We start from the raw sequence: 25629 nt of genomic DNA, 5'->3' as shown, positions 1-25629 counted from the left end.
CATTGTCACTATAATGGCCATTTTCGGGAGAAAGGGTGGTGCAGAAGAGTGATAGAGTAAGAGACAAAGGGTGTTGGGGAGAGATAAATGGGGAGAGGGCTTTTTGGAAAAGGAGGGAGAGAGAATAAAAGTACGAGTAGGAGTGAAAGTGTCGACGAGAGACAGGGGGAGAGAGTGTGTCGGCAAGAGACTGGGGGGAGAGAGAGTGTCGGCAAGAGACTGGGGGAGAGAGAGAGTGTCGGCAAGAGATGGGAAGAGAGAGAGTGTCGGCAAGAGACGGGGAGAGAGTGTCGGCAAGAGACTGGGGAAGAGTGAGAGTGTCGGCAAGAGACTGGGGGAGAGAGAGAGAGTGTCGGCAAGAGATGGGGAGAGAGAGAGAGTGTCGGCAAGAGATGGGGAGAGAGAGAGTGTCGGCAAGAGACGGGGCGAAAGAGGTTGCTGTGATGAGCCAGGGCTATAGAGGACAGCAGGGAGAGAAAGCGAGTTTTTGCCGGGTAGAGGGGGGGAGAAGACTGTCAGAGAGAGTGACAGGAGGGAGAGACAGCGCAGGTAGAGAGAGGGATGGAAAACAGAGAGGATAAAAAGGTGAGAGAGTTGGAGTGAGAGATTGTGTACATCCCCCCCTCTTTTTAGTAACGGTGCTGCTGTGTACCTCCTAAACCACCAGCACCCCCCTCCCAGTAAAGGTGTTGCTGGGTACCCGCTCCCCTCCCTCCTTTTAGTAATGGTGCCGCTGGGTACCTCCTCAACCCCTTCTAATAAAGGTTCTACTATGTACCTCCTCAAAGCCCCTCTCCCCCTCCTCCACCTAATAAAGGTGCCGCTCTGTACCTGCTAAAACTGCCGGGTCTCCACTCCCCACCACCGGGTCCCCGCACCGCCGAGACCACGCACTGCAGCACATCGGCGGGTCTCCGCGGCGTTGCGCTTGTCACCACTGCATGCCGCCGGGTCACCGCACTGCTGCGCCTGTCTCCACTTGCGCACCACCACGCTGGTTGTAGTGATATCAGTGCGCTAGCAGCTGGAGCGGTCACAGGTCAGGCGCTCTTCTATTTCGCGCCAGTGCTGCTAACTAGTGGACTGCCTCCTCCAGCGCTCTGTTGTAATTCTCCAGTCCTGTAAGCCCCAGAACGGACTTCACTGGGGGCACGGGACACTGGCAGACACTGGCACAGCAGCGCTATTTAAAAAAATTACAAGGGTGCAGGGGATTGCTAGCTTAGCCTCGGGCCCCCCCACCCGCCGGGCCCCATAGCAACTGCATCCCCTGCACCCTCCATTGTTACGCCACTGAGAGAGAGAGAGAAAAAATGAATTAAGACAGGCAGGGCAGAAAAAAAAATGCACTTACAGGGCAGGACTCGACTTAGACAGATTCAGGAGCTCCTCCAGCTCCAGCCTCCACTGTCACATGCCGCGCTTCGTGCACCTGACCTTCCGACCTTCCCCTCTCACATGTTGTGAAAGCAGCTAGTGCAGTCTGCAGTGCAGACACACGGAGACGGAGTTTCTCTGCAGACGCTCCGCACTCAGCATTGGATGGGGCCTCTGTCACTGTCTGCAGCACTCCACACACAGTTAATGAAAGTGACACAGCCTGCCGCTGCTGACCCGCTCTCACCGGCCAGCCGCAACCCCTCTTCCCCCCCCCCCCGCGCGGGTGCTCCAGCCCACGCTGCTACAGCGCTGCTATAAAAAAAAATGTAAGTGTGACTGTCGCCTGGCCCGGGCCCCCCTGACAGGCCCGGGCCCAGGTAAAATGTACCCGCCCCCCCTGCCTCTCGGCGGCCCTGGTTCTGGCAATGCCACAAGCAAGGCATGGACATTTGATAAAAAAAAAAAATAACAGTTTACTAAGCCCCTGTCACCTTATTTGTTTTCATTCCAATGTGACTGTGTATATCGTCATTCCTCACCATCAGGCAGATGTGTGGTGTCACTTATAATGAAAAATCTACTCTTGCTAGGTAATAAAAAGATACTGAAAAGCAATATAACAATCTCCCTCAGGGAAATGCTATATAAATTATTGATCGTAGTCAGGGATGATCCCTTCAGGTGGATCAGTTTGAGTCCTGTCACTGCTAGTGTGCTTGGACAGTGTTATACCTAATAATTAGTGATGGCCACCATAAGATGTCACAGGGCATGCAGCTCTAGTGCATTGCATCTATATGTTACATTACAGGAGATCCCCTGCCTATTGGCCACACCCACACTGTACTGGGTCACAACTCATCAGTTTGTCACAATAGGTCCTGACCTTGATCCTATTAAGCCCCAGGCCCCTTCTGTAATTATCATACAATAAAGTTGTTTTCTACAATAATCATAACTTAACAAAGAGGAGGATTCCTGTTCTCCCTCTCTGACATGAATGCAGGGTTTCCTACCCTCCCGGAATGGACGGGAGGCTCACGAAAATCGGGTCCCTCTTCTGGCCCCTTGGAAAGGTGGACTAGCCTCCCACATTCCACTGGAATAACCGCATCTCCCTGGTGTTGCAGTTTAAATACCGGGGCTTTTCAGATAGGGGGCGGGGCTCAAATGACACAAATTGATGGCGCTTGATGGCGTTGAAATCAGGCCCAGCCCCCGGCTTCTCCTTCAGAGGAGACGCTAAAAGTAGGTAAGCATGCATGAATGTTGACTTCTGGATGCATCCCCAACTTCTTACATGATTGATGCTCAGCATAGAGTGAGATATTGTTGATTCAGTTTAAAAAATGATACATGGCATAATCGATACAGTAATTTAGTGCAGAATCCTCTCTACTTGATTAACCAAATGCTAGATACACCATGTGCTATACTTTTCTAAAGATAGAGATGTACAGTAGCTGAATTGCAACACCCCCTAGCAACATGTTTAATTAAGTTACTAAGCGATTTACAAGGCTAAATAGGAAGTTGTAGTGTCTGTTATAATATTACATCAGATATTTAGTAGGAAGCTTATATAAAGGTTTCATGAGCCTCTGAGTAGTGACAAATCACAGCCCTTACATATATGCATCAGTGCTCCCTCAGGCACGCTAAATAAACTGAGCTTTTGCTCTTAATTAGCAACGCTACAAGATCCTATCCAATGGCTATGACAAAATGACAATTAAACTTGGATAATAGGGTTAGATGGGGCTGCGCTCTGTCCCTTACAGAGTCACATTAGTCGTGCAATCACTGGCATTCACAATCTGTAATAACTCCAGCATTAGGGGAGTCAAAGCGGATTCTTAGGAGCATAAATGTGGCCTCTATGATAACAACCTCTGCATGTGTCCGTCACTAATTTTCTACAGAAGATTTGAGTCTGTCATGAACTGTGAAACGATTTAATAATCGTACATGCGACAATAATTGCACATACAGTATGACACATAAATATAAGAAACATATTGAGAAACTAGTAAGCCTGCTGTAAGCAAAAGCTTTGAAAGCTAGTCTGCTTCATTCTGTGTTTGTGCATGTGTGAGAAAGAGATGTAGTTTCACTCTCTGCCAGCAGATGGCAGTGTTTCAGAGACTCACGGACACCAGACATATATATATATATATATATAGATGATATACAGAAGTGACAGAGGAATGACTTCAAATTAGAGGCAAGCATATGCAACTAACTGCTCTGTCTGATAAGGGAATAAGCTCAGCGTTTTCAACCTTTCTGACACAAAATACTTTAAATTCCTGTTTACTCAGAATAAGTCAATAAGGAGTCAATCCTGTTATTTCATACAACACAAAGAGAAGCCAACTACCCAGCAGAAGATGTCCAATGAGAAATACTGTAGCTTTTTAGTATTAGCTTTCTCATAAGTTCCAATTATTTAAAATATACCATTATTATCTCTACTTTTGGACTATGGAATTTTGAGCCAGTATTGGACAAGAGTGGAGAAGTGAGCCATTTTGAGAAGGTGCCCATGGTAAACGACCAGCATCTATTAATTTATAGACTGTACTTGATAAATGTTACCTCAAACCTGATTGGTTGCTGTGGGCAACTTTTCAAGTGTCCACTACTCCACTCTTATCACTGCTTCATACATCTTCCCCTCAGTTCTAAATACTGTAGATTTGTAGATGTGGTCCACATACAGTTCTTTTAGAGAGTTCTTGGAACTGCGTGCTGTATACTTGCAAATCAGGCATTAAATATTTATATTCTTTATTGCACACTCACAAAAACGTGATACAGTATATTGTAGACCTCTGTGCTGAAACATCTTTTATAGTGAGGGATACTGTATATTCCAAAGGAATTTTCAACCATCTATCACCTTTTCTTATCACATAACACTAAACGAGCCTCATGATGGAAGAAAGACGCAGGGAACCTAAACACAGTGTTATTAAAAGAGAATTTGCATTAAATACAATGTACAGTATGGAACATGGCTTCAGAGTGTGTACTTGTCTTTTGCCTTCCTGATTGATAAATATGGTGGTGAGCTTTTTGAGTATTGAAGGTTCTCCTTGGTAGACAGCTACAGATCTTTCTAATGTTACATGAGATGTGTGTGTGCATGTGCATGTATCATGGATTTCTGCAATGCATACACATTGCACACAAGATGACAAGGACACAACTGGATGTCAAAAACACACTGCACATGTTTTTATACTCTACATGCAAATATCTGCCTTCCGTAATCTTGGCCATACTCCCTTTTACTCTCTACAAAACATGCTAATAATGCATATGGCGCATAATAGGTGCCAAATGGCAGATATTGGCATGCTGGAGGAGACTTGAATCATCAACAATTAAAATCATCATGAACAGATTGTGGGTGATCTGCCAAATTATGTATATATATTCTTGTGGGAAAGGGGATTTGGGATGGTGAGAGTGGAACCGCACTGATAGGTGGTGAGTGACCACTGTTGAAATTATGAGATTGAGGTATGATAGATTGGTCTATGAAAACTGACACTAACACACACCTCCTGTGACCAAGCGCCAGAGAAACGTATGTAGGGAACCCCCGGGACACGTGGTGCACCACGTGACCGGGCAGTCCAGGCAAGGAGAGACGCCAGCGGGGACGCCAGCACGCCAGCACATTTACACAGGAACTCGGCATCTGAAGCCAACTGTGAGGTAACCGCTGGACTTGTCCAGTGGATACATTCATATTTCTATCAGCAACATTGTCTCCTGTCTCCTGTTAGCAAGTGCGGCATCACACACTGTTATACATTCATGTTTATGCCAAACTGACACCTAGCCGTGGCAGCAGCATAAACAGACACAGTGATTGCTACATTGCCTGCAGCTTCAATAATACCAATTTACCTGCTATTAAGATCAAGGGTGCTCCTGTCTATAAAGCATCTCAAAGACACCTGTCTACATCAGATTTTATACTAAATACGTGACCCATGATTATTTCCCACTGTTATTTCTACCTTGACACTGATATAAATTGGGTTGTATGAGGATCACACTCTGACAAGCTCTCTTTCCTTGCCTGCATATATAAGGCAATACCAGCCTACCAATACTATTATATTTCTAAAGCGCTTACACATTTTTATTTAAAGGAACATACAAACCATTATTTTTAGAGTATACCAATAAAAATTGTAATTTTAATACTGCAGATCTAGCAAATATTGGTCCTTGATTAAAGGGTGCCCCCACCCAGAGTTCTTTCTCTCTCTCTCTTCCTCTCTTGGAAAACCATAAATTATGTATGTAACAAGCCTACAACATAACAACTGACCTGGTTACGTGGTCATTACTGTCAGGCCTCAATAACACTGAGCTCATCAGATGCACTAATCAGTAACAAATAATGCCTCTTTGTCATTAACCAAAAGTAGGTGATCAGAATGACCAATATGTCAATTCATGTAAATATTATAGTGAATGGACAGGAAGTAATAAAATAAGCCAGGGTATTTCAAGTGACAATTAACGTTTTGCTGTCTAACATTTACATTTTGCATTCAGGAATCATACTGCATGGGCTACAGTTGTCATGCAATAGCAGTAGACTTGTTCATTGTTATTAGACAATGTAACACTTGCTACATCTGTATGTTCATGTTTGAATCCATTTTGAATGTAAACTTGTAATATATTGGGACTTCATGAGGGTCATTCCTGAAACAAATTAGCATATATTTTTTTTACATATATAAAAAAAATCAAAGACCTAGTCAAGTCCAGAGTTAAAACACATTTCAAAAACACAGTACATTACCCACTAAACTTCACAAATAATGAACATAGATAAAGATAGGGGGAGAGCAAGCTGCAGAGGAGGAAGTTTGGTATAGGTGATTGAAAGAGTAAGAAAGATAGTAATAGAAATATATACAGTTATTGTAGGAGACATGGACAGAAAGAGAGGTGGGGGAAGTTACATGGGGAGATAGATGGTCGGATAGAGAGAGTAGGAAAGATAAGGGGGAGATAGGATGGGAGGGAATGAAAGATAGGTCGAGAGACAGGAAGGAAGCAAAGTGGATTGAGATGGTTGAGTCTAGAGCCAAGTAGGCTGAAGAACCCTTACCCCAACCCCTCCCATCCTGCTACCCTTACCCTCAACCCTCCTATCCTGCTAACACAGAGACACAAAGCCTAATCCCATAGGAATTGCTGAATTGTTATCATTCAGTCTCACCCTAACCACTTCCTGGTGCCTAACTCTAACCTCCCTAAGAGCGCTGGATCGCCCCTCTTATGAGAACGAGCCTGTCTGCCACTTGGATCTAGCATGTATCAGATTGAGATAGTGATGGAGAGGAAGAGGTAGCAGTGAGTAGAGAGTGTGAAAGGAAGAGAGAAAGGGGAGGGAGGAACTTTGATAGAGGAAGGAAGAAAGAGAAGGAAAGAGCGAAAACAGATTTTAATAAGAAAAATAACTCACTGTATCTGCGTCAGCATCAGGGACATTTAAGTGGGTCCGCTTCCTGTCAGAGATTGGCTGGACAGTCTTTCAGGAACAAAACAGAGTAGAAAGCAGCAAAAGATGATAGCATTAGAGGTAGATATAGTGATAAGCAAGTGAAGAGAACAATTGACACAAACTAAAAAGAAAAGTATCTTGAAAAAATATGTTTTTTGGTTTCTTGTACACTTTTCTATAGGCATGAACCCTACTACATATCACTTTTGCAGAAAACATTAGTTTATATTTTAACATTTCAGCAGGTAAGTTCTTACAGGTGGACAATCTGCTCTTACTGAGAGTATATCCTGAAATAAAGAGCAATTTAAATGCTAATTCCCTTTGCATCATTATCTAATTGTAAAAATGAATTTCACAAAATCGTTAGCTATGAATGTGTAGACACCAGACCGAATAGTAGAGGGGCTTAAGAAAGCTTTTCCATTCTCCTAGCACCCATCATACATTAAATGGTACTTGTGTAGTTTCACAGCACCACTTATGTAGTCAGCGTAGTGTCCCTGTCAGCATCAGCATTGTGTTCCCACAGGCAGCGTAGTCAGCTTGTGTCTGCGACTGTGTGTACGTTCGCCGATAACCGGAGCTTACGCAGTTAGTGTAGTCAGTCAGCGTTACACAGTTAGCGTAGTCAGTTAGCGTTGTGTCACCACTTATTAGATTTTGTGCCAACCATTGACCATTTTTAACCTGCCTGACATGGCAGTTATGAATGTGTTCCTGAAACACCCCCACTATCCACGTCAGGCCGAAGCGTGGCGAGTGCAGCGCGTCCCGCGGTACACGTCTTCCCGACCTGATCATAACCCCACTATCCACGTTAACGTGGAGTTGATGTTATAAAGTGTGGCGAGGGCAGCAATCCATGGAGCTTGATGCGTAGCGAATGCAGTGAGCCCCGCGAGTGGATGCAGATTATTTTACGTGTATTCCGCGTGTGTTCTCCCCGCTTTGGGCTTGTTTTTCGTGTCCCCTTTTGGGGCTTGCTGCGCTCACCACACTTTATAAAATCAACTCCATGCCGACGTAGATTGTGGGGATAAGAACAGGTTGGGAGGACGCGTACCGTGTCCCCACGCAGGACTCTCTGCACTCGCCACGGGCTGATATAAATAGTGAGGGTTTTAAATGGAGGCATTTGCCAGTATGTAACATGGAGCACTGGCAAATGTGTCCTTTATTGTGCATGAGATGCACTTGCGCCCACAACCCTCCTTTGTGCATGAGACACACGCACGACCGAACCCCTAACCCTGACCATTTCCCTGAAGCGGACACGGGCAGGTTTGCCGCACCCTGCCGCACGAATTACTGAGACGCACTTGCGTATGAGATGCTCGTGCATCCCAGGCAGATGGAGCGCCTCTCCCCAGGCATCCGCTGGGATCTGGCAGTTACCGGCGCTGTATGAGAGGCGCTCACTAGGCTTGCCAGGGACAGAGCTGCAGCTTGCGGGGACACGTGGTATGAGTGGCGCTCACTAGGCTTACCAGGGACGCCGGGGACAGAGCTGCAGCTCACGGGGACAGTACGGGGACTACGCTAACTACACAGGACTGCCGCGGGGACACTACACTGACTACACTAGGCTGCCATTGGCCTACACTGACAGCGTAGCGTAACGTGGCTCCGTGAAACTACACAAGTACCCATTAAATACTGTATTTAGGGATAATAATATCTAGGAATAATCTGAATCTTTATTAGCTTAACTTCACTCCACTTCTATCTGACATTAAAGCTTATCTCCTAGCGTCATTCTATGACTTTGGAAGATTCCCACAATCCAACATCCTACACTATACCCATCTACTAAGTGTTGGATTAGATGTCTCCCCTATTTTGATTCAGGTACCTCACTTTTAGGCCCCTTATTGAATAATCCAGAATTTACTCCAGGGTTAGATAGGTGCCATATTTTAGGAACACCCGCATTAGCTTACCGAGTCACTCATAATCATGCCAATGGTAATTATAGCTGCACTGCGTGAGCAGAAGTGGGTGCAGATATATTTGTTTATATGCCAAGTGCAGTGCACCTATGTGACTACACTGACCATAGCCATCCGCTGGTTCAAACAGCCAAAATCAAAGACACACAACTCAGTATACAGTAGTCCTCATAACACTTAACCAAGGGGCTGATGCAGCCTTGTGAAGAGGGGGGAATTCATTGGACCATCCAATGAATTTCCCCCCACCCCTGTGTGCAGTGCCGCCGTAAGCTGAGACTTGCTCAGTGCTGTGGTGGCTGTGGGGAGATCGGGACTGCTCTCCCAACAGCCGGGAGCCATTTGCGGTTTCTGGGGCACTGCCAGAAAATACTGACGTGCCACCCGCAAACAGCTGCCGGCTGTCAATCAGCCAGCATACGCTATCAGGAGACTGCACAGCCAATAGCCACTTACTGTGCAGTCTCATTAACCAGGTGTAATCTGCTTGTGCTGTACCAAACCGTTCAGAGATCTGCACCTGCGTGGCCCACATAAACGTTTCATTCTTCCTCATCCACAGTTTTATATGTTTTGATTTACTAGTATATCTTGCCTTGGAGATGAGAACACATAGGGAAGATAACATGAGGATTTGGACATGAATAATAGTATTTTTGCCAATACAAATATGTTTCCTTTAAACAAAAATGATATTTGGCTCATTATCTGTGAAATCAGAGTAAACACCTGTATTCTTTCTGTGTTTATCTTGGAAACCAGCAATATTTTATTGCTGAACATTTAGAATATTTCTTTAAATAATAATTTTTTAAAAATAAAAGGTAAACATCTACAATCCTTCTATTCTTCTGCTACTGGCACCTCTGGTCTGGATCCAAACCATCGTGCACCCTGGCCCTACTGGTGTCCTCCCCATGGGCGAGATGTACTAAGCCTTGAAAAGTGATAAAATGGAGAGTGAAAAATCACCAACCAACCAGCTACTAATTGTCAGTATTCTATCCCAGCCTGTAACATGGCAGTTAGGGGCTGATTGGCTGGTACTTGATCTCTCTCCAATGTATCACTTCCAAGCTTACATCTGGCCCATATCTTATGGAACATTTAAACGACATGTGACACATGAACACACATTAGCTAGGTGTGATGTTAACTTCCCCCCTCTCTTTCTCTGCTTATAATCCTATTCAGGCTAAAACTAACACAGTTGTCCTCCATATTAACACCAAGGTCTGACCCTTATGCTATTATTAAACACACATTGCATACTATGCAGCACTGTGCACTGATAATCAGTCCATGTTATCCCAGAGTATTCCCAATATGCACATCCATACTCTAAATATGTCTCTGCCAATTGGAGTTCATCAAGCAGTTGCTCATCTTTACAGCTTGCCAAAGATTCCACTTAGTGTACTATACACTGTACGGCGGGGATACCATCCTCGCCGTCAAACCCCCTCAATGGCTGCTCGCTGTGTTCAATGTTCCACCAAAAGCTCCTTGTCAGAGGAAGGCGAGGATTCCCTTAAACGGTGAGTTTCGCATCAAATGTAGCAAGCCACATCGTTTTTATGGCTGCACTCACCAATTCCACCTCGGCAAAATGAATCAGCGAGGTGGAAACGGTCAGTTTTTTATCAATTAGTGAGGCTTGTTGAATCAGGCCCATATTATTCATTTTGCATATCCTGAGATGTTCATATAATGCAGGTACCTGCAAATGTAGACAGGACTATGATTCTTGTATTATTACAATTAACATTAACCAGCCCATCAAAATGATGGAACTCTATAACAGTAATGTCAGCGCTGGCGGCTGTGCGTGGTCCAATGGAGCAACACTCAAATTGCTCTATTGGGAAGCATCTAGTAGCCACCGGCATGCCAAATAATTGAATTCCTCCATAGAGGTGAGGAGCAGCATTATGATTTGTACAGCAGCATAGTTTATAGAAATAGATTACATTCTGCCTTTATAGTTCTCTATATTTTGTATCATGTGTATTCTTTTTTACATGGAAACATAAGAACTACAGGGAGAAAAGATGATGATTATGGTTATTATTATTATTAGTATTATTATTTGACCAAATGTTCCTAAAAACATAATTGATTTGCTAGTACCATAGGACACAATCTGTTAACATTAATTGAATTACAAAATGAACTCTGTGGATATCAGTGACATCCTGCTGCCGATCCTGCGAGAGTGACTCTTCTCTTTACTCTACTGAAGCTGCCTATAAAGAGTTCACAAAATCCCCAATCTCCAGACATCACTCTGATCCTCTGCGCATCTGGCTATAGTACTTCACAGTCTCACTGAGGGCTGCTTGGCTTTATGCTGCACAAATTGCATTCAAAGACTAATCCGCACTGTACCTCTGAGAACACGAACCACTTCACTGATCCAGAAAACTGCAAAGCGATTAGCTCTTGACCTTAAAGTATAACTTCATCTTTAATAATATCTATTCCGAAGTATGTACCGGTAGTTTCCTCATTAAAGTGAAATGACAGTCTATGGGGGATGCCATGGTGCAACCTGCAGTCATTTTACGGCTCCGTGTTCTTCTGTATAATTGTTAATAATTACTGTATATCCATAAACCAAACTACACCAATATAAATATCTTCTCTTATCTTCCAACCTGACCTCTTCGCTCCTCACAAGATCTGCGTCTCTCATCCACACTCATTACTTGCTCCCAATCCCAATTGAAGGACTTTCTTCGGGCTGCACCCACTCTGTGGAATGCCCTCCCAAGCACAATAAGACTCTCCTCCAGTCTCCAAACCTATAAGTGTTCCCTAAAAACTCATCTCTTCAGGCAAGCTTATTAAATTCCAGAACCAGTCATAGAACCTTGCATTCTGGTGGAATTGTTGCAATAAAGAATACAGTATCTATAATTATGTATCAATGCCTATTTCCCTATAGGGATGGCCATCGACCATTGATGATTCAAAATCATCGATGGTTCATGGCCGATGTCGAATACTTTTGCCATCGATGGGGGAGAACCAGATGGTTTCCCTCCATCGATGGAACAGCAAAACAATGTTTTGCTTCTTTTTTTTCTTCAAAGTGCCGGGACACAGAGCATAGCTCCGCCCCCCCGTGTTTCGATTGGCCCACAGGCCAATCAATAAAACACAATGGATGACCATCGATATGTAAAAATACCGATGGTCATCCATTGCATAATTTAGCACTATCGATGGCCAGTTTCACAATTGGGGGCGGCTGTGCGATTGGCGTGGGGCGTTACATCCACACACAATGCTGCAAATTTCACAGCGTTGCTTGTGGTTCGGAATAAGGTCCTACAGTATATCTCTGCCACTGTTATAATTGCCTCAGTGTCAGCTGCTGCAACTGTATTTTATTTACTATGTACTTGTCCTAATTTGCTCGTACTGTAAATCTCTATTTTCTTATTTTGTTCTTTTACTTATCTATGTATTGTCAGGTGCTGACAATCAGTGTTTTTGGTACTCTTTACCTAGCACGGCGCCCATCGCGGGCATCGCGGGTACATTTATGTCTGGCCGCGACGCGACCGACGCGATGCCCGCGATTTCCCATTGAAACCCATGTTAAACATGGAAATCGCGTCGGTCGCGTCACGGCCGGCCATAAATGTACCCGCGATGCCCGCGACGCGATGCTCCCAATTTGCCATAGGAATCAATGTTAAAAGGCCCGATGGACACGATTTTACTGTTAAATGCCTCAATGTACCCGATTTTACCATAGGAAACAATGTTAAATGGGCCTTAGAGCCCAAATAGTTACCCTGAACTCTGAAATGGCCCCCCCAATTGTTTACGCCACCCCACAATCAACGTCAACCCGAAGCGTGGCGAGCGCAGCGAGCCCGCGAGGGGCGGCGGTACGCGTCCTCCGACCTTTTCATACCCCCACTATCCACGTCGGCGTGGAGTTGAGAATAGAATAGTGTGGCGAGCGCAGCGAGCCACCGAGCCCGAAGCGTGGCGAGCGCAGCGAGCCCCGCGAGGGGACGCGGATACCTTCACAGCTATACGCGTCCCCTCGCGGGCTTCACAGGTGTCCATGGCGACGCGGACACCTGTGAAGCCCGCGAAGGGACGCGTTTACCTGTGAAGGTATCCGCGTCCCCTCGCGGGGCTCGCTGCGCTCGCCACGCTTCGGGCTCGGTGGCTCGCTGCGCTCGCCACACTATTCTGTTCTCAACTCCACGCCGACGTGGATAGTGGGGGTATGAAAAGGTCGGAGGACGCGTACCGCCGCCCCTCGCGGGCTCGCTGCGCTCACCACGCTTCGGGTTGACGTTGATCGTGGGGTGGCGTAAACAATTGGGGGGGCCATTTCAGAGTTCAGGGTAACTATTTGGGCTCTAAGGCCCATTTAACATTGTTTCCTATGGTAAAATCGGGTCCATTCAGCCATTTAACATAAAAATCGTGTCCATCGGGCCTTTTAACATTGATTCCTATGGCAAATCGTGGGCATCGCTTCGCGGCCATCGTGTGCACATTTATGGCCAGCCGCGACGCGACCGACGCGATGTCCATGTTTAACATGGTTTTCAATGGGGAAATCGTGGACATCGCGTCGGTCGCGTCGCGTCCGGGCATCTTTAGCCCGCATACGACGCGACCGACGCGATTTTTTACCTCACGATGCCCACGATCAAGATCGTGGGCGCCGTGCTAGGTAAAGAGTACCGTGTTTTTTTATTGCATATTGAAGCCATTTACCATATAAAGTCCCCCCATTGTTTTTTATTATGCCCCATAATATACTTGTATCCTATGTTACTTTGCCATTTTGAGGGTTAGAGGCTATTTTCACCTGCACTTTTCATTGGTTAGCACATAGCTGGTCACCTGTTTTCGCAATTTTCTAATAGGATAGGTCGAATAACAGGAGCATGCATACATATACATGCGAATAGGGTTTTTTTTTAGGCGATAGGTGCGATAACATTACCATGCTATAAAAGCTAATTGTAATACCCTTCTATATTTCTATAATCCATTACTAATAAACTACTAGTAAGCAAAACCACCAATATTATCATTATTATTATTTACAGTTTCTTATATAGCGCAGCATATTCCGTTGCGCTTTACAATTGGAAACAGTGATAAAACAAACTGGGTAACAACAGATCGAATTAGATGTAGGAGGGTCCTGCTCGCAAGCTTACAATCTATAGGGATAATAAGAGGGATACATAAGGATAGGAATCTATAACAGTTTGCAAGACAGTCCTGAGGGGATGCAATTAGATAGGAATGCTACTGGAGGTTATGTGAGGGTTCCGGAATATGATAAGCTTGCCTCAAGAGGTGAGTTTTCAGGGAACGCTTGAAAGTTTGGAGGATAGAGTAGAGTCTTAATGTGAGTGGAAGGGCATTCCATAGGGTGGGTGCTGCCCAACGAGAGTCCTGCAGTTGTGAATGGAAACTTGTAATGAGTGTGGATGAGAGACACAGATCTTGTGCAGAGCAGTGCGGGGATATATTTTGAAATAAGCGAGGAGATGTATGTTGGTGTAGTCCAGTTAATGGCTTTGTATGTGAGTAGAAGTATTTTATAATAAATATGGTAGAATATAGTCTACCAGTGGAGGGACTGACAGAGCGGATGAGCACACGATGAACATCTAGCCAGGAAAATCAGCCTCGCAGCTGCACTCAAAACAGATTGGTGAAAGTCTTTTCTTTGGAAGACCGGTGAGTAGACAGTTGCAATATTCAATGCGTGAGATAATGAGTGCATGAAATAGACATACACTAAGGAGGTTATTCTTGTTGATTCGCAAGGCTGCGAATTGGCAGCCTTATGAGTCCACCAAACCCTGCCTGGTGAATGCCTAGCCCCCCCCCCCCCTCGCAGCGTGTGCTCCCACACACAGGCTGCAAATGGAGGCTGGGCATTCCCATATGGTAATGGGGCTGCCCGCTGCCTTACGCTTCTCTCTGCTCCCCACCCGCTGTGTTGGGTTTGTGCACCTGGTGAAAAGAATGTTCACAGAAATGAGCATGTGCACTAAAAAAAAACCATATGTGAACAGAGACTAGCTGCGAATGGACCAGAATAAGATCCTAAGTGTAAGGACAGTACAAGTAAGTTTAATAAAATAACAATCCTTACATGAGATATTCCACTCCGCAGACTTAATGCTCGGTGTGAGCCCATCTCTGGAAAATCTTCCTCATTTTCATCTAAACGTTCCTGAAACAAATGGAGAATCAGATTACTGCGATGGTTAGATTTTACTGAAGGCCCAACTTCACCTACAGTACCTGGTAGAAATTGCAGAAATGAATGTTCAGGTGACTGATAGGATGTTTCTAGAACTAATTACCTGCACAAAATGACTCTTGTCATGTGCCTCCCATTTTATTGTATATTAACTACAAGCAATACATAGAAAGTAGGGTCTTCTATTGCATATTGGGGCAGATGTATTAAGCCTTAACAAGAGATAAATGCAACGGTGATAAAGAGAGATAAACATCCAGCCAATCACCTGCTAACTGCCATGTTTCAGGCTGTGTTTGAAAAAAGTCAGTAAGGAGCTGATTGGCTGGACATTTATCTCTCCTTATCACCCTTGCATCTCTTGTTAAGGCTTAATACATCTGCCCCATTATGCCTAGCTATACTATAAAACACCCAACTGTTCAATGCTAATTATATTCTGTTTAATGATTTTTCAGATTTTTCAAGCAGCAACCATCACAGACCTATTAATTGGCTTCACCCTAATTTAGAATAATAATTTCATTTCATAGCAAAAATAAATAAACAAAAAACAAATACAAAAATAAATGTGGGGAGTCATAAAATATTTATAAACAAATATTGTTATGTTGTAGACTATAATTTGCTAATTATTTGCTTACTATTATAAAAGGTACTGTAAGGTATATACCTATTCAGAACTGTTCAACTGTAGCAGGGACAATCACGTAAAGTTTGCATATGACTCACCAAGCTTGCATAAAAAATCTATTGCTTCTAACCAGCTTAAACTCACCATCGGGTATCGTTATGCATACACTTTAACAAACTTAACCTTTAACCATCTTTAGCCCCTTGGGTGGTATGCCCCCAATTTTCCGGGCTCAGCTGCACTGCCGCAGCGAGCTGTCCCGGAAAACTTCAGGGCATACCACTAATATAGAATAGGTGCGCGCCAGTGGTGTCCAGGTGTGCACCACTGGCGCACCACCTCTAGAGGCCCCCCGTCACACACCCCCAGTCCCCCCCCCCATCACCTTTGCTCCAGCGATCGTACGCCGGAGCTCCCCTGACCCAGCCACCACTCATTTTACAGCAGCAGTGACGTTGGCGGCAGGCTCGGGTATGTTCGGCACGGCTTGGGGGGACTCAGGAGTGCTCAGGCGCCCGAGTCCTCCCGAGCCGCCGCGAACATCCCTGAGCCTGACTGACGGCTGGGGCAGCAGGGGCAGGGAAGCTCCAGCGTACAAACGCCGGAGCGGAGGTGAAGGGGGGACTTCCAACATCCTGTGGCGGGTTTTGCTGGGGCAGGACAAACCTGCCCTGGTAGGTTTGTCCTGCCCAACAAAACCCACCACTCAAGAGGTTAACCTTAAAATTCTTAACACTACACATAAAGACACAGACACAAGTGCTGGCTTTCAAAACTAAATCTCAAATTTATTGATTGACAACTATGATCTGACTTTATATGGTGGCGGCACTAAAGAACGGTCAGAGGAAAAAAGAGGGGTAAGAGGGGTAAGATCAACACACACAATTCACACACCGTTGGTGATCAACTATCCCTTCACACCAGTCCCATGCAGGTGGTGTAACCCATCTCCTGTCCAGGATCATGGGCTAATGACCCATCGATGTCGAGAGAGCGCATCTACTATCTACATACAACTGCATATAAACAAGAACCGTTCTTTACCACCACCGAGAAATAGAAAAATAGGGATGGGAAAAACTTCCAGAGAGGCACATCACCTGACTTCCTGCTTACTCATAGTCTCACAACTCCTCCCCTTTTCCCTGGTTGGCTATTCTTTCACTCATCAGATTACCTTAGCAACCTTACCATGCTACTCAAAGTCACAGCATCTCAGAACCCTTCAGTGGTTTATGTCACCTCGGCGCTTAATCAGCCATCGGTTGTCTTTCTTTAAGCAAAGTTTTTGCATGCCATTGTAGAGAAATTATAGCAATGTACAGATGAACAATATTACCTCGGTTATCCAAGCTCAACACGCACTGGAACTTATAGAGAGAACAACCCTAAGTTCCCTGCTCTTGGCTCTCTTTACAGCTAGTTTGCTAACACACTTTAACAGTGAATGTCACAGTTTTCCCAACACTAGCAGACTGTGGAGACTAATAAGGCAAAGCAGTATCCTACAGCTCTCTAAATGCTAATCAATAGTGTGAACATTTGGCTCTGCTTTATCTTGAGTGAAGCAGGACATTGTCTGCTGTAATGAGCTAATTTCAGAGTACCAAAGGATTAATAGGATTGACTTTTTATCTGCGCAGAGAAATATGGACCATAGATTACACTGAAGCAAAGTTCTGTTTATAAAGGTTTAGAAAATGTAACAGTATGCCAGCCTTCAGAGTATTCTTAAAAACAGCAAATTGTAGGTCATTGATTACCAACCAAAATCTTGCCTAGGGCGTCATATAGGCTAGGGCCAGCTCTGCAAATATCAGTTATGCAAATTATTCCGAAAACCATACATTCCAGAGAGTGAGAAAAAAATGTTTTCTTGCTAAAAGCACTACTGGGGACATTTGTAACAGAACTACTGAGGACATGATATGTAACTGGCACTACTGGGACATCTGTAACAGCACTACTGGGGACATGATATGTAACTGGCACTACTGGGGACATCTGTAACAGCACTACTGGGGACAGCTGTAACAGCACCACTGAGAACATGATATGTAACTGGTACTACTGGGACATCTGTAACAGCACTACTGAATACATGATATGTAACTGGCACTACTGGGGACATCTGTACCAGCACTACTGAGGACATGATATGTAACTGGCACTACTGAGAACATGATATGTAACTGGCATTACTGGGGACATCTGTAACAGCACTACTGGGGACTTCTGTAACAGCACTACTGGGGACATCTGTAATAGCACTACCGGGGACATAATCTGTAACTGGCACTAAATAATGGCAAGAAAATAATTGCTTGGCATTTAAATTCAGTATCGGAGATAGTACACACATTTTGTTTCATGTTTTGAAACCTTGTTTCATGCACAAATAAAATATTTATGAGTATTTCATGTGTTTGATGTGTTTGTACAACATAAATGCAAGATACTTCAAGATATATCGTTGAAATATAAAAGTATTCCCAAATTTTTTCTGGTCCTGAGCATTTTGGATAAGGGATACTCAACCTGTATTACTGTTATAGATCATAGATTGTGTTACATTTTACTTATTGTTTAACTCACCAATTCAGTGTTCAGTCCTCCTGGGACAGATCTGCTTCTTATACTTCCTGTCTCCTCATTTTCCTCTGGCGAATGGATACGCAGGTCCACCTCTGATCGGCTACAATCTTAAAAACATGTGGTAGTATTAACTACTGAAAGCTACGAATATGTGAACCAGTTGCATAAGTTCATTGAAAATACATATGTGTCCTCATACACTCAGACTCTTTGTGCCCTATGTCAGGAGATGGCCAGTGCTACTGAGATGCTCAGTAGCATTGGGCATCTCCTAGTACAGATGGAGACATGCTTATTCATCTCGCCAACGCATCTAGACGTGGGTATTATTGCGCCTCAGTTGGCGCTCACATAGACGCATTGAGGCATGAGATACACAGCATGCAATACACATCTCCACCACTGGGTGGCTAATTCTCACAGCAAATGGACATAAGATACAGTACAATACAAGCTCTGGCAAATGGACTGTGACAACTGTAATGTTACTGTGCTGTATACTGTACGCACAGACTAGTGGTCAGGTAGACAGAGTAAAAATAAAGAAACCAATACTGTAAATCAGTAACTTAAATTAGTATATTGAGATGCAAACGAACATTTTGAAGCAACAGTCCATTGACGTAATGCTTGCTTCTGCATATGAGTCCCCTAGGCAAATTATTAGTAAAAATATCGTACTGTATACAATCACAAACCAACGTGTTGCAGAAATTGTTCCGTAGCCAATACAGCATAAACATAACCGAAGGCAAGGGATCAATTCTAACATTGACACATGAGAAGGGGTCACTATCACCAGGTGTTGTAGGCTAGTGGACAAGTGTGCAACTCTCCATGCTTGGAGACCTGTGTTTGATTCTTTAAGTGAGAATGTTTTTTTTATTCGAACATTCAGACATTTCACATTTAATATAAGTATGCCCACACAAAAAGACCTGTTTCTATAATTAACTTTAGGAGCAATCCAAAGCATACTGTAGTACTGAACTCTTTAACATACTCAAGCTTTCTCTACAGTTTCTGAACCAGAGTATATTCTGTATCAGCCCTTCATTTACATTCACACCAGCTTCTTTACCTGTGAAAAAAGCAGTCTCCTGGAAGAGGGGGAAGAGGGAGGATGGAGGTGGGCATTGGACCAGCCGGCGTTAACCAGCTGGATTCACAGACGCTGTCTTCAATTGGGCTTAATGTACTTTATGTGTGCACAAATAGCGTACAGTACTGTATACACACGCAAACAAACGTTTAAAAGCAACAGTCCATTGACGTTAGGCTCATGCATGGGTTTCCTTAAGACTGTAATGGCGAAGTTGGGGGAACTCTGTGCCAAGGTATAGCAAAAAGATAAAAGCACTTTCTAATCTTCCCCCCTTTTAAAAAAACTAAAAATATGAGTTGACCTATTCTTTCTTGGTAGACTTCTCCTTTTTGGAGGTCCAATGTTATCAGGAGACAATAGGAGGGTATTGGAACCCAGGAAATACCCTATATTATAGTATTGTGTTTTTATGAGCCACAATGAATAATACCAATGTTCCCATTTGAATGTATATATCACTATTCCCTGTTTTTTTATAATGGAGGTAAGGTGCAATCAGGGAGATTACTATACTCTTCAGGGAGTCCAGGAGATTGCTACTATTTCAATGAGCATCCCTAACAATACAGGAGAACTGGCAAGTATGCTGTGTGGGGGATAGAACAGCCTGATCATGTCATTACTATGCTCTCAGCAGCACATAGTATTTAAGGAGAAACATACTAGTCTGATAAGCTGTGATAATGTGGATTTTAGTCACAGGTAAAAAGATTACGACAATAAAAAAGGTAAAAATTGCAGCTGAAGCCAAGCCTCTGTTTCTTGGGGCCATTTAAATGTTTAGTGCTTTTTCTACAAAAAAATGTACACATAAACAAAACTGTTCTAATTCCCAGGTATGTCAGTGTTTATAATTACACCCCACGACAGTGCGACAGTGTTAGCAAGAAATGCACATAATAATGTAAAGATGTGTCATATACATAAATGAATGTTATTCATTAATGAGTTTCTTTTTCAATATAAAGTGTAATTAAATATAAAGTCTTCCACATCTGTTGTTTTCTTCTTTGAAAATCAAACAGAATAATTTTTTGCACTGCCAATATAATGTTAATTAATACAAGCAGATGGCCGCAACTTGATTTAGCTGCAACGCTCATGATTTTAGGACTCTCGCAATGAAATCAGCCAATGAGTGTCTAAATAGTGCCTCAGATAGACATCAACATTATATAACATTAGGCACCAGCCCCTCTGCAGCTTCAAGAGACACCTCCCAAACAGCATATTTGCCAATGCCTCTACAGTATGCCTAATTGTGCAGCTTGTGTGAACACAACTCTTCAGGCAAGCCTATCATACTTAAGTACCACACGCATAACCCTCTGAGGCACTTATGTAGTATATAGCTTCCCTTCTGTACCTGCAACTTGGTGGGACTGCTATGCAATTACTGGTGCCTGTCCTTGTGTTTCCCTTCTATGTCCCTATAGATTGTAAGCTTGCAGCAGGGCCCTCCTACCTCCAAGTCTGTCTGTTGTTACCCAGTTTGTTTTATCACTGTCTACAATTGTAAAGTGCAACGGAATCTGCTGCGCTATATAAGAAACTGTAAATAAATAAATAAATAAACACAACCTTTCCGAACCCAGCTCACCACTGTTCTGCACCACAACAAGACATTAGCAGACGCAAGTCAGCCATTTGCAAACATCTTTGAACAGACATATGGGAACACAGTATACTTATAGAACATAAAATTGACAGAAGTCCAACTTTAAATTAGCCCCAATATGACCACTTTGTGGTAAAAACTGATTATATGAAATTACATAAAAAACACATGAAGCATACCAGATGTTAGAGATACTCTGGATAATGACTGCGTGCCTGACACTTGTCTTTGATGACCCTTCGAGATGTTGTCTGGTATACTTGAGCTTGTTTTCATTCCACTGACTACTGAATGCTGAAAAGAAACACCTGACATGAGAAAACTTGCGTTTGTGAAGAAAAAAAAGAAATGTAACAGCATATAGAGAAAATGTATTGAAAATAACTCGTCAGATCATCAGTGCTGGATGCAGTCATACATTATTAATGTAGGAGTACGGCAGAGGAATGGGATTCTGACTGCTCAATACCCAAGATGTATTCGCCAAACTATTTTTTTTTTTTTACTTTATTTTTCCATCTGAAGAAATGAGAAAAAGAATCACCTTCCATTTTCTCATTCACTAACAGTTCAGTAGGAGACAAATACAGCACCACCTCTCCCAAGCATTGGAGAAGGCGAGACTACAGAGTAGTTAAACAGTTAACAATAAGTAGATAGATAAAAATAATAACAACAAATAATTAGAATATACTGTGTGTGTATATATATATATATATATATATATATATATTTATTTCAGAATCAGTTTTATTGGCCAGGTATACTACCGTGTAACCACTCATCGCCAAGTAACAACATAAGGGGGACATCACAAGGGGGAGTAGTACATAGCATAGATTAAAATTATTTGTTTATTATTATTTATTAACAGTTTCTTCTATAGCAGGGTGGCGTCTGGTGGACTCACAAGGCTGTGAATTTGCCGCCTTATTTATTTATTAACAGTTTCTTATATAGCACACACATATTCCGCAGCGCTTTACAGAGAATATTTGAACATTCTCATCAGTCCCTGCCCCAGTGGAATGTCTGTGTGCCTGTACATGTGGTAGGGAATATAGAGTGTAAGCTCCACTGGGGCAGGGACTGATGTGAATGTTCAAATATTCTCTGTAAAGCGCTGCGGAATATGTGTGTGCTATATAAGAAACTGTTAATAAATAAATAAGGCGGCAAATTCACAGCCTTGTGAGTCCACCAGACGCCGCCCTGCGAATGCCGAGCCCCCAGACGGCACCCTGCCGAGCCCCCCCTTCACACACTGTGCTCGTTTGCAAGGAATCTATCATAACCATCCATTCGCAGGCCAGGGGGAACTCCCACATTATTCGATGGTCGCTGTCCATCAAATCATGTGGAAGGCACATGCACAGCTAAGGTTACTCTTAGGTAACCTTAGCTATGCGTGGGCATTCGTAAGGAAGTGGGTGGGCAGCTGACATCCACTGATGTCAGCTGCCCGCCCCGGCACCCATGTCACCGGGCATTTTCCATGGGAACGCCCGCAATGTTGAGTGTGTGCACCCTGTGTATGCATCTGCGCAGACTCACACCATCGGTCCCTGTGAGAACGGACCAGAATAAGGGCCCAAACTAACATCTTTTTCATGATTGCAACAATGAGTGCAAGATAATCAATAAACTGTGCTCTAGTTTGTTATCTAAGAGATTTGTGTAGGAATGTATTTTTCAAAGGGGAAAGTATAATTTTGCTGACAAAAAGCTGTATCATCGTTACGAGCTACTTAATGAGTTAAAGCTGAAGAAATTAGAGATTGGAGCCTTTCTTTACTTTCCTCACTATACTCCAGTTACTATTTGGGGTACTGCTTTCCCAGCACGGCGCCCACGATCTAGATTGTATGTGTGGGGCTGATATCTCAAGCATCTCATGCATCTTATGTGTTTGTGCGGCATAAGATGCATGAGATGATGCAATCGACGCGATCGACGAGATTTTTACATTGGAATCAATGTAAAAAGCCCCCAAAACTCCAATTTTAATTGCTAACCCCCCCTCATGGGTGAAATGGCCCCCCCATTGTTAACGCCACCCCACTATTGACGCCAACCCGAAGCGTGGCGAGTGGCGGCGGTACGCGTCCTCTGACCTTTTCATACCCCCACTATCCACGTCGGCGTGGAGTTGATTTTATATAGTGTGGCGAGCGCAGCGAGCCACCGAGCCCGAAGCGTGGCGAGCGGACGCGGAATACATGTAAAGTAGTCCGCGTCCCCTCGCGGGGCTCTCTGCGCTCACCACGTTTCGGGCTCGCCACACTATATAAAATCAACTCCACGCCGACGTGGATAGTGGGGGTATGAAAAGGTCGGAGGACGCGTACCGCCGCCCCTCGCGGGCTCGCTGCGCTCGCCACGCTTCCGGTTGGCCTTGATAGTGCTGGTGGCGTTAACAATGGTTATTGGGGGCTCACGATTTTTTATCTCATGGATCTCATGCATCTTATGGATGCATAAGATCCATGAGATTAAAAAACCGGGTCCATCGCGTTGATTGTATGCCTTAAGTACCTTAAACTTAAGGCATACAATCAATGAGACGGGCGCCGTGCTAGGAAAGCAGTATCCTATTTGGTACTACCTACAGCAGGGTTGCCGACTTTATTATTCTCCTCTCCAGGAGAAGCCCGGAGAGGAGAGTTTCAGCAGCCGCTCACTAAGCCCCGCCCCCATTATGTTAAACAGTTGAATTCACGGATCTCCGTGGAGGGGGCGGGGCTAAAATGGCACGATTGTCATTTTAGCTCCGCCCCCTCCTCTGAGACCCGAGGATTGCGGCATTTTAATGCCGCGATCCGGGGGACAGCGGGGGTCCCCCCTGAATCCGGGAGGATTGCCCACCCTTCCGGGGGGCCGGGAGGGGGACCCGGTTTTCGGGAGACTCACGGAAATTCCGGGAAGGTCGGCAACCCTGACCTACAGTATAGCCTGCAATAGAGGGCATCAAAGGCAGGTATAGGTATTGGGGGACCCATATATAGCTATGATCTTCACCAACAGCATCAGGCTGCATTATGCTGCAATATCAAATAAAACCACTAATGATAGACAGAGCCATTTAAATTAAAACAGCAGACTATAGTGCATAAGTAATATAATATATTCTCCAATATTAAGCAACATAGGGCATACATTATCATAAGCATACCGCCTAACCACAATAACCACAACAGAATAAAAAACTGACAGATACTATCAGTATTCAAAAAAGTCATACAGTGGCCCTTATTCAGATCTGATCGCAGTACAAGTTTGTTCTCAAAATGGGCAAAATCATGTGCACTGCAGGTGGGGCAGATGTAACATGTGCAGAGAGAGTTACATTTGGGTGGGTTGTGTTGAAACTGAAATCCAAATTGCAGTGTAAGAATAATGGGTACTTGTGTAGTTTCACAGCGCCAGCATGGCGCCGTGCTACTTCCGGGTTCTACGCTCACCACAAACTATGTTAAAAAAAGTAACTTAACTCCATGCCAACATGGATAGTTCAAACCCCCACTATCCATGTTGGCATGGAGTTGATTCTAAATAGCGTGGCGAGCGTAGCGAGCCACTGAGCCCGCAGCGCGGGCGAGCGTGAAACTGGCGCCGTGAAACTACACAAGTACCGAATAATGCAGCCAGTATTTTACCTGCACAGAAACAAAATAACTCAAATCTAACTCTATCTGCACATGTTACATCTGCCCCACCTGCAGTGCAGATGGTTTTGCCCATTTTGAGAACAAATTTGTACTACGATCAGATCTGCATAAGGGCCAGTGTACACTATACTTTTGTGTGTACAACTGCCACACTTTTTAGGTCAAATCCGCATACTGTAGCTACATTTGAAACGGGTGTGGTATAATACTCCGACAGTCGGGATTCCGACAGTCATTAGTCAGACGTCGGAATCCCGACTGCACAGCGTGGAGAGCGCAATGAAGCCCCTTGCGGGCTCGGTGGCGAGCTGAGCTCGCCACCTATTTTATTGTCCCTCTATGGGGGTCGTGGACCCCCACGAGGGAGCAGTCGGGATTCCGACGTCGGAGTACTGACTGTCGGAATCCCGACTGTCGGGGATCCGTCCGGCACCCATTTGAAACTAGAGTGAACATAGAATACACCTGTTCAGCGGGTATGGATCATTAGGTCACCATAATGTTGGTCGACAGTCATTAGGTCAACACCATTAGGTTGACATGCATTGAGGTCGACATGAGTCTAGGTCCTTGATGGCTAACCTTGACACTCCATCTGTTGTTGAACTACATGCTCTGCATCAGATTTAGCATGGCCAAATAGCAAAACTGAAGCAGAGCATGCTGGGATGTGTAGTTCAAACCAGCTGGAGTGTCAAGGTTAGCCATCAAGGGTCTAGGACGACTTGCAGGAAGACCGACATGAGTCTAGGTCGACATGGGTTAGGTTGACAGGGTAATTAGCTCGACATTGTAATTAGGTCGACATGGGTTAGGTCGACAGTCAAAATGTAGACATGGGGTTTTTCACCTTTTTTTGTCCCGAAT

At 44.3% G+C, this 25629-nt stretch overlaps 1 protein-coding gene across 4 annotated transcripts in view; it reads right to left on the bottom strand.

Annotated features, from left to right (window-relative positions):
• SYTL5 (synaptotagmin like 5) overlaps window positions 1–25629 on the bottom strand; it is a 175777-nt gene that overhangs the window by 43926 nt on the left and 106222 nt on the right. For all 4 annotated transcript variants that reach the window (XM_083172602.1, XM_083172604.1, XM_083172603.1 and 1 more), the window contains 4 exons: window positions 21274–21388; window positions 18372–18478; window positions 15029–15109; window positions 6884–6949 (listed from right to left, as the gene is read on the bottom strand). In XM_083172602.1, the coding sequence (XP_083028728.1) occupies window positions 6884–6949; window positions 15029–15109; window positions 18372–18478; window positions 21274–21388 (369 nt within the window). The remainder of the gene's footprint in view (window positions 1–6883; window positions 6950–15028; window positions 15110–18371; window positions 18479–21273; window positions 21389–25629) is intronic.

The sequence above is a fragment of the Crinia signifera genome, chromosome 2, assembly GCF_055691185.1.
Source record: "Crinia signifera chromosome 2, ASM5569118v1, whole genome shotgun sequence".
Taxonomy (NCBI): Eukaryota; Metazoa; Chordata; class Amphibia; order Anura; family Myobatrachidae; genus Crinia; species Crinia signifera.
Note: the sequence above shows the minus strand (reverse complement) of the source record. Positions and strands in the feature narration are given on the sequence as shown.